Source organism: Lagopus muta, chromosome 24 (genome assembly GCF_023343835.1).
Source record: "Lagopus muta isolate bLagMut1 chromosome 24, bLagMut1 primary, whole genome shotgun sequence".
NCBI lineage: Eukaryota > Metazoa > Chordata > Aves > Galliformes > Phasianidae > Lagopus > Lagopus muta.
Window position 1 is genome coordinate 4,428,456 of NC_064456.1, and position 14,827 is coordinate 4,443,282.

Below are 14,827 nucleotides of genomic sequence, written 5' to 3' on the forward strand. Positions count from 1 at the left end.
TGAAGCCCATTGAAGCTGCCCCTCGTGCTCTCCATGAAGTCACGTTCCCAAGTCCCACCTCCCCTCCTTGCAGCCATACCCGAGCAGCATCCTTAGGGGAATGGAGGGCAGCACCCAGAGCGTTACCCAGTTTCTGGCCAGCACATCAGGTTGGGAAAAACCACATTTGTGCGTATTGTGGCTTTGCTGCAGCTCCGCGGGGGTTGCGGGCACAGTGCAGCGCTGATGCTGAGAGGTGAAGAGCCGCCAAGCGTTGCAATGCCAGCGCTGCCCGTGCGATGGGTGCCGGGTTAACGCGCTCATTGCCATCGGAATGTCGGCTCTGTCGCTGCTGCTGAGCCTGCTCGGCTCTCCTGCCGTTAGGTGGGAGTGTTGGCGAGGAGAAGAGCGGCGATGCTCCCATCTCTGGGCCGCCAAACCCAGAAGCGATTCCTTTGTCCTCCTTCGCTCCGGTGGCAATGAGTTACAGAGAGGGAATTTCAGGCTGCGCTCACGGGGGGGAATAAAGCCCTGAAAGGGGGACCCGGCATTGCAGCTGGAGGCGGTCGGGCAGCGATAGGGAGCGGGAGAAGTGGGGCTGCATGAGCCGTGTGCCCACGGGTGCCACAGGGAGGAGCGCAGGGGGGATCCGTGCAAAGAGGCGGCTGGGGGTTCAAGCAGCTTTTTGCTGGGGGCCGGCATCGGTCGGGCAGCGTGCAAGGATCCAGGAGCTGCCGGAAGGGCACAGAGCCCCCAAAATGGGGCAGCCTGGGGGTAGGGGGGCTGCCAGTGGCTGGCACAGGTGAAGTTGCCTTCCTTACGAGGAGGAGGAGGAGGGGGGTTGGCTGTCGCTCACATCCTGCAGACGAATCATCCCTTTTCCATCGCTAATTCCTCCCCGTGAGCCCGGATGGGCTTTTTATGCCCCCCCCCCCTCCCCCCCTCCACTCAATTTCTCTAAAATGCAACACTTTCCATCAAAATCTGGTTAGTCATGAAGCATATAATGAGTTTTATATATATTTAAGGCGGTCTGACATTCGGCATCCCATTATCCTCACTCCTCGAGAGAAACGTGGACTCAAGTGTGTGCGTGTTGATCCAATAAGGGCTCAGTCAGTGCCATTTTTGCTCTCCGAAATATCCGTATCCATTACCCATATTTCTGTTTGTGTGTAGGAGTCTCTTTCCCATGGAAAGAAATCCAAAGTAATTTCTTTTTATTTTTCACTTTTTTTTTCTTCCCCCCCGTCCAGGGTCTGTAATTGGTGCCATTTTTTTGGGCACTGCCAAATTGCTTTGTTGCTGTGTTTTGTTTGGCCATATCACAGAATCACAGAATCACAGAATGGCCCGGGTTGGAGGGGACCTCAAGGATCACAAAGCTCCAACGTGCAGAGCCACCAACCTCCCCATTTCATAGCAGCCCAGGCTGCCCAGGGCCCCATCCAACCTGGCCTTGAACACCTCCAGGGATGCACGGGGCATCACAGCCTCTCTGGGCAGCTGTTCCAGCACCTCACCACTCTCATAGCAAAGAACTTCCCCCTGACATCCAACTGAAATCTTCCCTCTTTCAACTTCAAACCATTTCCCCTTGTCCTGCTGTTATCTCCCCTTTCCAAGAGTTGATAAACCCATCCTTTCCTTGCTTTGGTAAACCATAGCTCAAGGTGTGATTACCCAATGCAGGAGATTTTGGGGTGTTCTGTGGGCACTCTCTGTGTCTGGAGATGGCAGATGGCTGCAGGGCGATGCTGGGCTGCCCCTTGTGCTCCTCTTGTCCTCGTGTTCCATCCCCAACAACCTGCAAACTTCCAGTTGTGTTCATCCTACTCCCGGTTCTCTCCCTGATGCTTGATGTCAGTGCAAACCTCCTGCTCAATCCCCCCCCCCCAGCGGGCAGGACAGCAGTGACAGCATGTTATTCCACCTTCCTTTCCTTCTGAAATCCTTCTCCTCCCCTTTTCTTGCAGATTTCCCTTTGGCTCATGCATCCCCAGCACCGAGAGCCCTCAACCTGCCCTCATCCACCCTCTGCTGCACCTCCTCCTTCCCCTACAAACGGGATGCCCCAAAAGCATCCGCATGCACCCTCCTTACCCCCACCAACGTATTTTTCTTTAAACAGCCCTTGCTGGGACTTTTCTAATAGCGTAGATATTACAGCTGATTACCATCCTATTCATATTTGGCTTTGAATTAAAGATTTCTTTTCCACGCCCTTCTAACCAGCAGGGAATGGCATCCAAAGCAGTGCTGGGAGCACATCCCACAGACAGCATGGGCTCCTCATGCCTCTCCTCCCTGCCACGAGTGACCGACGAAGAGGAAGGAGGAGGAGGCGGTGGCTTGGCCATCAATAATTCAAACCCTTCTGCAGAGCTGAGCTGAGAGGAGAGTCCGGTCCATAAATGCGGTTTCATGTTTTCCTCTATTCAAAAAAACAAAATAAAAACTGCAAGCAGAGCGTCTGCTGGGTTATGTGTGCGAGGGACGTGGTGACCTTCCCTGCTGGAGGGGAGCCAGGCTGGAGGCGCTGGGTGGGGGCTGCACTCCTGCTGTGCTGTGGGGGACGATGGTGTGCCCAAGCCTGGTGCGAGGCCTGGAGGGTCAGGGGAGGATGCAGAGCTCCTGGAGCTGCTGATCTTGGTGATCTCCGTGTCCTGGAGGTGAGCGTGGAGCTGGAGCTCGGGGTGGGCTGCGTTCCTCCAACCTTGCCTACAGCAGGGCAGAGAGGAAGCGGTTTGTTCCCTTCCTCTTTCTTGGAGCCTGGCGAGGCCGTATCGATCCCTGCGTCCATTTGCTGACGGTGTTGAACTCTCCTGGAGCATCCGATGGTTGGAAATGCTCCGAGCTGAGGGCCAGCAATGTCTGCAGCAGCGACTTCTGTGGGGTGTGCAGCACAGAACTCAGTAACCCCACACATCAGATAACCCCCCAGCTGCTGCTCTCCTTATCACTTTATCTCTGGGATGTCTCCCACCCTCCCCCGCTGCTCGCATCCCTCCCGCCTCCTCGTGGCCTTTCCCATCGGGCTGAGCCAGGTTTCTAAATGTTAATTGTGTTTTGACGTTCTTGACGCTGCCGTGAGCACCCGTGATATTTTGGCTCCTGGCTGACAGCAGGGAGAGGATGGTGAGAAATGGAGCTGCACATCCGTGGGGCTCAGGGAGGAGAGATGCTGTGGGTGGGGGGGAGAGCATCCCTCAGGGCTGGGGGGGATGGATATGGATGTGGATGTGGGTATTTCCCACTGGAGCTTCCCCCCAGCTGCTGGAGGAGCTGCCAGCCATGGAGCAGTGCTATTTTTCAGCAGCCAGGTGCTGCTTTGCCCAGCTTCACGCTGTGAGCACAAGGGCGAGGCGATGGTTTATCCCCCAAGTTGTCTTAAGAGACCTCGAAGTACAAAGACGTGGAAATGGAGCAAAGGTTCTCATGCAGGTCTGTTTCATGAGTTTCCACAAGAAGTGAGAGCTGGGGTGGAGGGAGGGATGTGCCCAAAGCCCTGCTCTCACTCTGTTGCCCTGAGGTCTCTGCTCCTGCAGGTGGTGGTGGCTGCATCAGTATGAAGAACGCAGAGTGTCTCTAGTGGAGAACGCTGCTGGTGACGCTTCAGTCCAAAGTTCTGTGCAGTTTTAGCTTCCCTCACGATTTCTTGGGTCTTGGACAAAGCAGAGCCATGTGCCCACATTGTCCTGCTGCAGTAAGACCCCAATCCTTCACCCGGATGCCCCTGAAATCCTGCTGAGGTGGTGGAGGGCTTCATCCAACCCGAAGAAGCAAGGATAAGGCTGACCTTAGGGCACCTCCGAGAGCTGCTTTCAGTGAGGGGATTTGTGCCTGGCTTATCCCAAGGCGGCTGCAGCCCCCCTGAGCCCCATGTGCATCCCACATGAGCTTGGGGAACTGACAGGACCTGGATGGGCTGCCCTAAGGCTTTGTCACACTGGGGCAGGCAGGGGTGTCCTTGGTGAAATTGGGCACCAGTGGGTGTAGCCCAGATTCGTGTCATTTATCTCTGTCCTGCACCAGGCTGGGACAAATAACCCCTGGTGCATCCTTACACTGTCAGCCAGGGTGGAGAAATGGGGTCACTCCACCTCTGCACCCCTAAATGTCTCTAGGGGAACAGCCAGGCAGACACATCAGTCTGTTTTTTTCAGCCTTGTTTTGGAAATAACCCACAGACCACAAAGATGGACAGACGCCGGGTCAGAGCTGCTGCCCTGAATCTCTTCTTGGGGACGGGACCTTGTTATCAGCAGGGCAAAGCACAGCCCAGAGCTGTGTTGTCACAGTCCTCTTGCGTCCCCTTCCCATCACTTGTGGAGAAGGCAAAGTGCAGCAGTCCTTTTGCTTGGATTGCAGCTGGGTGCAATGCATGACATGGAGGGCAGGAAGGGCCCATCCCCCCTCCAGGGCTGCCCTCCTCTGCACCAGAGATGAATGCCAACCAGAACCACTCTGGCTCTGGCTGGATATGAGATCACTGCAACGGCCCGATCTGTCTGCAGGAGGCAGAGCTCCAGCCGTGATCCCGTGAGCATCCGACTCCACAGGAATTTTGCCACTTATTTAATGGCAGGAAGGCGGCCAGCCAGCTTTCCAGGAGAGCGTCTTGCTGGGCAGCACGTAGCTCCTCCAGAGCCTGGCCAGGCTGTTGTGTTGGGAGCCAGGAGGTCCAGAGTGTTTCTGGGACACCGGCTCCTCTCCAGCATCCCAAACAGGGTCTGTCCTCCAGCACTGCCAGCACTGAGCCCTCGGCTGCTGCATCCTTCCACCCAGGGCTGTTTTGCAATTCCATGCGGGCAACACGAATCAACTCTCAGCGAAGATGAGGCTGGAAATGGGTGCTGGAAGGGGCTGTGTTTTGTCTTTTGAGGCAGGTGGAGCTGCAGCATCCCCAGTGTGCAGGGCCTGGGGTGTCTGAGCACATGCAAGGTGTGCTCTGTGAGTGCTCCAGTGACCGATTATCTCACACTCATTACTGTGATGGATTGGAGCAGTTAATGTGTCAATGGTCATTACTTGGGGGCTGTGTTTTCTCTAGATTAATGAATCGACGCGACACGATGAGCTCCTCAGAGCTGCCAGAGCCTGGTGGGCTGTTTAATAGCAACAAAAACAAGGCGATGCATGTGCACATCCATGGGAAAGTGCACAGAGTGGGTGACTGAGAGAAGGGCAGCAGCCCAGGCTGGTGTTCTGGTGATTTCATTGTGAGAAGGTGAAATCTGGGGACGGCAGACAGTGCACACACTGGGAGCTGAGCCCGGTCCTGTGCCCACCCCTGGCATTGGAGGGTCCCTCAGGGCTTGGCAGAGGCTGCAGCATTTGTAGCCCTCAGTATTCTGCTCCTCTGCTCCTGCAAATGCTGAAATTAGAGAACGTGACCCATGAGGTGTGGGAGGCCTGGGCTCCTGTCGGTGCTGCTGCTGTGCTCACGGCTCTGCCGAAGGCTGCAGGTGACGGGAAGGGACGGGAGGAGAGAACAAAGATGAGCAAAATCCATCTTGATGCTCCGTGCCAGGAGGGGACAGGGCGGGGGGCGCGACGGTGTCACGACGGTGTCAGCTCCATCCTCCCGCTGCCGCGGTGACCGCACTGCCGGGGGTGGAGCGGGCGGGGGTGCAGCTGATCCCCCCTCCCCGGCCCAGGGGGGGCAACGGGGAGCTTGGGGCGCCCCATCAACTCCCCCCCCTCCCTCCCCAACCCTCCGCGCTGCGCTGCTGCTTTAAAAGGCTGGCAAACCCCGCGGCGGGCTTCCCAGCGCTTCTTCATGCAAAACTTCCCCGGCCCCAACCCTCCTCCTCCTGCTGCTCTTCCTCCTCCTCCTCCTCCTCCTCCTCAGCGCGGCTGCGGAGCGCGGCGGGTCCCGCCCGGCTGCGGCTCTCTCGGCTCCGGGCCGGGGCCGGGGCTGCGGGGGGGGTTGTCCCCGGCAGGGCTCGTTCCCTCCGCATGCCGCAGGGCCCCCCCTGGCTGCCCGAGCCCCCCCCGGGGCCGGAGGCGGCGGCCGCGGCCGGAGAAGGGCTCGGAGCCGCCGCCAACTTCGTGCGCTGCCCGCGGGTAAGTGCGGGGCGTCCCCCCCCCAGCCCTCCCCAAACCTTCCTGCAGAGCGGCTGCCCCCTCCTCCCTTCCCGCAGCCCCGCTCTCTCTCTCCGCTCTACTCCAGCATCCCTCCCCCCCCCCCCCCTTTTTTTTTTTAATTATTAAATAATTTTTAATTAAAGGTGGAGGCTGCGGCGGTGGGGGTTGCAACACGGAGCCCCTCACTCTCCCTCCCCCCACCCTCCCCACCTCTCGGTTACAGCTTGTCCCCAGCGGTCGGGACCCTCCCCACTTCACTGCATTATTAACAGCGATGGGGCAGCAGCGCTCTGCCCCTCGACTCCCCGCTGCACCCCGCGCTGCGGGACACGGAGAGGGGGCACCGCACGGCTCTGCCCTGATCCTGGGTGGGGGGGACTGGACATGGAAGGGGCTCGGGGCGGGGGGTGCTGCCCTCACATCGCCGCAGCGAGCACAGCAGCACGGCAGGGGCCGCAGAGCTGACAGCAGGGCAGGGGGATCCCGGGGGTGGGAGTCCCCATTGCAGCTTGAGGGTGGTTGGTGGGGGCACAGCCTCACCCGGAGCTGCAGCAGCCCCATCTCCGGGCTGGGAGCCGCTGTGCACACACGCAGCTCGCGGGTTTTGTTTTCCTCTGTCTCCTCTCGGTTGTTGGGTTTTTTTTTTTTTCTTCTTTTTTTTTCCATTTTTTTCCTTTTTTTTTTCTTTTTTTCCCTGGTTGAGCGGTGCGGCTGCGAGAGCCGAAGTTGGCAGCCGTGGGAAAAAAGCGGAGAACTCTCCCAGCGCCTCCAAACGCGGCCCCACCGCTCTCCTCCTCCTCCTCCTCCTCCTCCTCCTCCCCCGGTGCGATGAGTTGGCCGTGCTCTGCCGCTCTCCTGCTGCTGCCCCAGGGGTAGAGCCGCTGCCTTCGGCGGTGTCTGCGGTGGAGAAAGGAATGTGTGTGTGTGGGGGGGGGGGGAGCCGCACCGCGTAGGTGATGTGAGGCTGGGGTTCACAAAGCCGGGTTGGAGGGGTTGGAAGGGCTGCCTGCGTGCTGGCGGGGAAGGATGGAACGGAACCGATCTGTTGAATGCAGCGAGGAGCTCAGGCAAATGCCAAGAGAAGTGCCAAAAGAAAAAGCTTTCTTCCTTCCCTGCCGTCGCTGGGTGGGAGCGGGGATTTTCTGCACTGCTGCGGTGGGTGAGGGGGGGATGCGTTGGGTCCCCAGTGCAGAGCAGCTTTGCGAGGGCAGCAGCGGGCTCTGGTTGCCCTGGGTTTGTGGATATGGGCAGATCTGGTTGGGGGGCTGGGGCAGGCTCCGAGCTGGGGCTGTTTCCCTGCACCCCAGGGATGCAGAGAGGGGCTTTCCCAGTGGGTTTTCCACCAGGAGCTGAAGCTGTGCTGCAGCTGCAGGCTGAGCCTGCATCCCTGCACGGCATCGCTGGTTGGAGGAGCCCACCGGCTCCCCAAAAAAAGGGCATCACGTGCCTCAACTTTGGCATCAGGCAGGAGGAGGATGGATTTGTCAGCTCAGCCACCCCCTTCCAGCTCTTCCCAGAAAGGCAACGGCTTGAAGAAGTGGCAGGTCCTAATTATAACACGCACGAACCCGCTCCCTCCGCCCTCCCCATCTCTGAGCCCACCGTGGGCACCATCCCTTGATCTCGGGCTTCATGTCTCATGGTGGGGTTTCCTCTTCAGAGTGGCCCTGGATTTCCTGATGGCCTTGCATCACGCCTGGCTGAGGATGGGGGGTCTCTGTTTGCAGGGCTGGGTGCAGGCAGAGATTGATGCTGTCAGAGGGGGAACTCAGGGTGCTGGCACAGTGGGGAATAGAAACAGCGCACAGCACTGCAGGCATCACTGGGCACCAACATTTCAGCCCTTCCGAGCCATTTCAGTGTGCAGAACTGGGGGGTTTTGCTGTGTGTGGCAGAAGCAAGGCTCCTTCCTCCCCTCTTGGAGCTGCTTGCTGGGTGCAGTGGGAGCCTGGTGAGGCGCGGCGCTGCCGTCGATGCTCTGCAGCCGAATCCTCCTTCCTCGCCTTCCCCTCACTGAGAGCCAATCCTTCAAAGTGAGGGATTAGCCGTGGCCTGCTTTGCAAAGGGAGGGGGAAGGAGAGCTGCTCGCCTGCAGTTAAGGATATATATATATATAGTGTGATAAATATTCCTGGAGTGATCCGCGCCCAGTGGGAGCTGCTTTGGTCCGACTGCAGCAGCCTGCAGGGCAGCGTGGAGCGGTGGCACCCAGCGTGGGGCTGCTGCTGTCCCCACATCCATGGGGCTGAGTGGGGGAGCATCAGCCTTTCCTGCACAGCACCGAGCGCAGCAGCAGCAGCAGCAGATCCTGGCGTTTGCAGGACTGCACAGAGCCGAGCGGGTCGGCAGGGCTGGGGTTGTGCAAGCGTTGTGATATCTATCAGTCTGTGCATCCATCTGAAGGGGCTGCATCCCAGGGTGGATCAGGTGAGTTTTCGGGTTAAAATCTGGGGTTTCTGCTTGCTGCTGCCTGCTGAGCCGTGGCTTTGCGAACGCTGGGGCACTCGACCTGAATACTTAAGTTTTTCCCTGGCGAGAGAGAACTTAACCCAGCATCTCCTCCTTCACCACGTCTAAATTCTGTTGTGCTTCACAGCGGCTTTGCAATTAGAAAAAAAAGCAGGACCCAAAGCGAAGTTCCCTGCAATAGTCTGCAAGTGGGGAAGAGCAGTCGTGAGCTAACTGGGATGTTGTGCTGCGCGCTGCCTGCCCTCCCTGCCGAAGGGTGAGCAGGTGGGCAAAGAAATGGCCTTGATTTCCAAAAAGATGCCAGTGAGCCCCATCAGCATCGTGGGGGCATCGCTGGGGTCTGCCTGAAGGGACGGGCATGGGATGCAGTGGGTTCCCATTGCTGCCCTGCGTTGAGCCTCCAGCTCTCCATGGGACGCAGACGCTGCGCCTCTCGGCTTTGCCCGCAGTGATGGAGCTGCTGTGATTAGTGCTCAGCACTTGGGCACATGAGAGCTGAACATGCTTGCCTCCTGCACGGAGCTGATGGCAGTGCAGTAACTTCATTTTGACCCGGAGAGAAATGGCCAATTTCTTCCTTTCTTTCTTGGTTTTCCCTTTGAAGGAGCTTTTGTGTTGCTGCAAAATCCCTGTGCCATTGGGGTGGCTCTGCTCCCTGGGCAGGGCTGGGTGCCCCCTTAGGGTTTCCATCTGAGCCCCACACACTGAGCGCAGGGTTGTGGATTTTGAGGCCGCTCTCCTGGCAGCAGCAGTTGCAGACATGGGGGGTTTGTTTCTGCCTGCTTCTTCCTGGCTCTGAGGCAGAACTGGGATGGGGAAGGGAGATTTTGCAAACATCTCTGGTGATGCATTCAGAGAGGGGATCCATCTGCCTCACCCAGAGCTGCACCAGCCTTGCTGCCTGCAAGCTGCTTGCAAGATGGTCTTTGAGGTCCCTTCCATCCCAAGCCATTCTATAAGTCTATGATTTTCACCCTTGGAGGAACTGAGCCCCGGTGAGGTTGAGGGTCCATCTCTGGAGCCCTGCAGCTGGGGTGCAACACTGCCCATGGCATCCCTGGGCTCCACAGCACCCTGTGCACCTCAGCCGTGCCTCACTGCTGCAAGAGCTGAAGCCTGCTGGTGGCTGGGGAAGGCTGTGTCAGGGTGGGTTCCTCAGTGGGCATTGGCAGCAAGGATGGCAATGCCACAGGGATGGCTGGTGGCTCGGGAGCACGGCCGCCACTAGAGGGGGGCAGGATGACACCGTGCAGCACCTCCTCCGCTTTCTCAGGGTGCTGGGGCACCTCCTCCTGCCCCCTTGGTTCTCCCTGTCCCGACATGGTTTGGAGGCAGCGAGATGCAGCACTGCCTACTTCTGCATCTCTGGGTGCTGGTTGGATTTATCCGACCCAAGCAAGGCAATAATCCATGGGATTTCCTGCCGGGTCTGGAAATATGCTTGGCTGGGATTAGTCCTTGCACCCTATGCCAGGTCTCAGATTTGAGCATTGCAGGGCTGGGATGAGGGTGAGGGTTCGTTCCTCACCAACAAAGCGCTTGGTGGAAACAAGAGGCAGCAGCCTTGCTCCTTAGTCAGGATGCATATGCACACCGAGGTGCTTGTGAACATGCATGCATTTTTTCTCTGCTCATGGTGAGCCCTGCTGTGCAAACAGCACCATGAGCACAGCTCCACCACCTCACTGGTGGAGTTCTCCACCCCACCGAGTGCTCAGTACAGGTGTGCTTCTCCATCCAGATTTGCAGGAAGAGCTGCTCTGGGAGGTGCAGGGGATGCAGCTCGCATTCGCTGGGAGAGGGATGGGCTCCTCCTCAGTCTGATTTTTAAGGCTAGGGCTCCTCATCCAGCCTTGGAGAAATGGCTTCTCATCTCCTGCCCCTTTTGATGAGAGCTCCGTCTGCTTGCAGCACAGGCTTGTGCAGTAATTCAGGCTGCATCTCCCTAATGATTCAACAGGGGATTCAAACCAGCTCTCCCCTCCCCATTATTTGTGCTTTTTTCTTGCCTGCCATGATATTTTTACCTTCAGTTCGTTCAGACTGTATGATCAAAGGAGGCACAAAAAGGAGAGAGCAGAGAGGGAAAAGCTTACAAGAAGAAAGGCAGAGGCTGTGGGCTCTGGGGGCTGCAGGCTGGGGGGGAGCAGCTTCTGCTCCGAGTGGGGCTGCTTGGAGCTCCGACAGCAGAACTGCAGCCCCTGGGGCGAGGGCACAAGAAGAGACCCGATTGCATCTCCTGGGTGCAGGGGGTGCTTCCCTTTGCCCCGCTCCCTGCACAGGATGGTGCTTGCAAAGCCCCAGAGAAGATGGGACAGCCCCTGTGGAGTTATGGTCCTTCCCCTACCCCCATTCTGATGGGATGCGCTCACAGGAATGGGTCTGTCCTGCTGGGGGGTGGCATTGAAGCTGGGGCAGCTTTCGTGCTGCAGCACTCCCCAGCTGCTGCCTTGGGAAGCACAGAGCTCAGCACTGGGTAATTCTGGTTGTCTTAAAAGCCCCAGCTGTCAGAAACGCTTTGGAGATGGGCCTTCAAGTGGCTCCGATGGGCAGGGATGTGCATAATTCATGGGGGTGAGTTGAGGCAAGGGCCCTCCCAGCCGGTGAGGCTGCAGAGCTCTGAGTCTCCTCCATGGGTGTAAAGGGACTCAGCTCCATCATCACCCCCATGGGGCTGTGGTGGGTCCAGCCCAGCAGGTGCTGGGTGCTGAGATCTGTACCAGAGCTGAGATTAATTGAAGCTGTTCCTTGGGCTGTTCCAGCCCGTCCTACTTGGGGAATGCATCTGTCTGCTGTGCTCTCTGCTTTTTGGTGCCTTGCATTAATCATGCGCTGCCCTTGCAGCATCGGTCAGCAGCTGCTACAAGGGAGCACCCATCCCAAAGGGGAAACAGAGGCAGGGGTCTGTTGTGGGGCAGGGACGCCTCCAGGGGCAGAAGGCTGCAGGTGTGGGTGTGAGCACAGCCTGACACACAGCCCTGTCTCAATGAAGGATGCCAAACAAGCCCTGGGCAGGCTGCTCCTCTCCTGTGGACACCCAGCTCAGGGGGCTGAGCACGTTTGTAACCAGCTGCTCTCAGCTGCTTTTAATTTGAGCCAAGCATCGGCAGGCTCAAGCTGGGGCAGGCAGGAAGCCAAACCTTCCTTGCAGCTCGGGTGAACCCTCAGTGCTGTCAATATTTGCTGCTGAAAGCTGTCAATAACTGCTGCTTGCAAGAAAGCAGCAGCCGATGCGGAGCTCAGCAGCCTGAATGAAGAGCAGCAATGCTTAGGCGGGCATTTCGGATACATAATTCCTGGTTTCTTCAGTGCACAGCCAGATCAGCTTTTGCTTAAACCCTAAATCAGCTCTGAGACTGCTTGGTTTGCAGCATAGTGCTTGAGGTGTGCAGTGGTGATGGCAGGTGGTGGGGAAGTTGTTGGGCTCCCCTGTCTCTGGGATTGAGCTGTTGGGCACCTCCATTGCTTGGCCTCATTGTGCAGGGATGAAGGCAAGCTGCTAATGGCAGCAGCCTGCATGTGGCAGGGCTGTGGATGGGGACTCTAGCAGTCTGTGCATCAGGTAGAAGGCATGCTCTAGGACAGGAGGAGTCAGAGCTGTGGGTGCATTTGGGTTTGCCTCTCTCTGAGCACTGTGCTGAGACTTGAGCCAACCCACCAGCTCTTCCTGAGAGGCGATGGGATGGGATGGGATGGGATGGGATGGGATGGGATGGGGTGGGTTGGACCCTCTGCCTCCCTGCAGCCCATCCAGTCTCCCACCTGGCTCCGCTCCAGGAGCCATGCGAGCCTCTCTGCCCGGATGAAAAAAGTCCCATATCCCAAATTGTTTCCTTGGATTCTCTGATGAAAGCTTGAAACAGCCAAATCCCTCTCCATGCTCCTGTTTAATTTTCTTTCTCTCTCACTTCTCCCTCCCAAGGGCTCTGCAGGAAGGACGACTCACATCCCTGCCTCCTCTCCGCAGCGTAGCAATGCCAGCCCCAACACCCCATAGCAGCCCCACCACTCACTGCACACGGGGGGCTGGCGTCACCCATGGGCACCACTGAAGGAGCCCCCGGAGCCATGCTGCCTGCCTGACCGCTGCCGGGTTTCGGGCCGCGCACTCTGCCCCAGCACGGCTTCGGCGATGAGCGGGGCTTCTTTTTGCATGGAGCGTCTCTCTTTCTGCCTCCTCCTGAGTGCCTGGAGCTGGGGTTGGGCGCCCGGGGGTGCCGCCAAGCCCAAGGGCCAGGGCTACCCGCACATGAACTCCATCCGCATCGACGGGGACATCACTCTCGGGGGGCTCTTCCCCGTGCACGGCCGGGGCGCTGAGGGCAAAGCCTGCGGAGAGCTGAAGAAGGAGAAGGGCATCCACCGCCTGGAGGCCATGCTCTTTGCCCTGGACCGCATCAACAACGACCCCGACCTGCTGCCCAACATCACCCTGGGTGCCCGCATCCTGGACACGTGCTCGCGGGACACGCACGCCCTGGAGCAGTCGCTGACCTTCGTGCAGGCCCTGATTGAGAAGGACAGCACCGAGGTGCGCTGCGTCAATGGTGGGCCCCCCATCATCACCAAACCTGAGCGGGTGGTCGGCGTCATCGGCGCCTCGGGCAGCTCTGTCTCCATCATGGTGGCCAACATCCTGCGGCTCTTCAAGGTACGGGTCCCAAAAATAGGGGCAAAAACAACTGTGTGGGGAAAGCACCACGCTCGTTCACGCTTCCTTCTTCCTCCGTGGCTGGGGGCAGGCAGGAACTCTCATGAGCGTCTTTAAAACCATTTTCCTGCCTCCCCCGTGTCCCCAGGGATCCCCTCCTCCACTCCCTCGGTGGCAATGCTGCAGCAGCAGGGCTTTATCTCAGAGGGTGGGATGCTGGCGCTGCTGGCGTTGGCAGGGATGCGGGATGGAGATGGCTTTGCAGGGGACGTTGGCTGGGATGGGGAGGTTGGATGCAAGATGGGACCACAGGACATGGGGGGCTCCTTCTTGCCACTTCTATCCCTGAGTTGCTCAGAGCTTGGTTCTGGTGGATCTTCAGGGTCCCAAGACAGACAGTGCTCGGGTTGGAAGGAGCTGTGTTTTCATGCACACCATCCCAACGTGGGTCACAGTGGTGGATGGTTCGATAAGAAGTTTTTGGATTATACACCTGAAATGTAAGGTCACACCTTCGCCAAGTTGCCAAGTTGCTGGAGGTGCATTTGTTGCTGGGATGGAGGCAGCTATTGCAGGAGGGGATGCCTGGTGCTTCAGCCCAGGCACAGTGTGGGGACAACGCTGCATTCTGCTGCTGGTCAGGGTGTGCAGCGGGAGCAGAGTGCTTGGGGCCATAGCATCATCTGAAGGCTGGCTCTCCCTCTGCTCCAACTGCAGGAAAACCAAGGACTTCATAATTACATCCCTCACACTGTGCATCTATTTATCCACAGCAATGTCCTGGGGCTAGCACGAGTGTTTGAGCAAGAGCCCCGTTAGCAGCAAAAAGCAGAGAGCAACGCAAACAGGCTGTGCACCCTGCAGCGCTGCATGCCCTGAGCCATGCTCTGGGTGCTGCCTTCCCTTTGTGAGCCCCCAAAACCCTCCCTTCCCGCAGGGCTGGCTGCCTCCCCCTCCTCGTCCTCACGCTGTAGAGTGCTGAGCCCTCCTGGGAGGGCTGGAGGCTGTTAGCAGAGCCTGAAAAACAGATCGCTGATGGAGTTTGATTTTTCTGGGTCCCTTTTAAAAACGTGTTAATGTTCCAGGCGACGAGCGAGAGGGCTATTCAATAATTAAAATAATATAAATTAGAGGGAGCAGGAGGAACTTAAAAGCTATTTGCCGAGACAGAAAAGATTGAGCTCTTGCTTCAGAGAGGGAGGCAGGGAGGAAGGATGCAGCGGAGTGACAGGCGGAGTAGTGAAGGGAGCTGCATTGGGTTTGGGTTATTTTTCCCCTTTCTCCCCCAGTTTGGTTGCTTGGGTGAAGCAGCTGTGACCACGCATTGGTGATGCAGCTCAGCCCCGCTGCACCCACACGGCAATGGTGCTGGTGGCCCAGCAGGGACTTGTCATCAACCCCAGGGTCCCCATTGCAGCCCCCATCTGCCCGCCAGGCACTGGGGATGGGGACATTGCTCCCACAGGGCTCTGGGTCCATCCGTGCCCTGTGCTGCCTGCTCACCGTCGCTCTTTGTTATTCAAATAGTGGGTTTATGGCACAGACATGCTTAAAATGAAAATAAGGCAACTTCCATTTCGCGCTGCTGCTGACCTTTAAGCACAGGCAGCTCCGCTCTGAGGTTCAGCAAAGCGTTTG

General features: G+C 58.1%; 1 protein-coding gene across 2 annotated transcripts in view; it reads left to right on the top strand.

Annotated features, from left to right (window-relative positions):
* The first annotated feature begins 2,569 nt into the window (after positions 1–2,569).
* The window catches only part of GRM4 (glutamate metabotropic receptor 4), a 43,890-nt gene continuing 31,632 nt past the window's right edge, over positions 2,570–14,827 (top strand). Inside the window, exons 1-2 of one of the 2 annotated variants that reach the window (XM_048925692.1) lie at positions 2,570–2,651; positions 12,461–13,189. In XM_048925692.1, the coding sequence (XP_048781649.1) occupies positions 12,671–13,189 (519 nt within the window). In that variant the 5' untranslated portion in view covers positions 2,570–2,651; positions 12,461–12,670. Of the gene's footprint in view, positions 2,652–5,815; positions 6,049–12,460; positions 13,190–14,827 lie in introns of those variants that run through there. The other variant, XM_048925691.1, reaches the window with a different exon arrangement.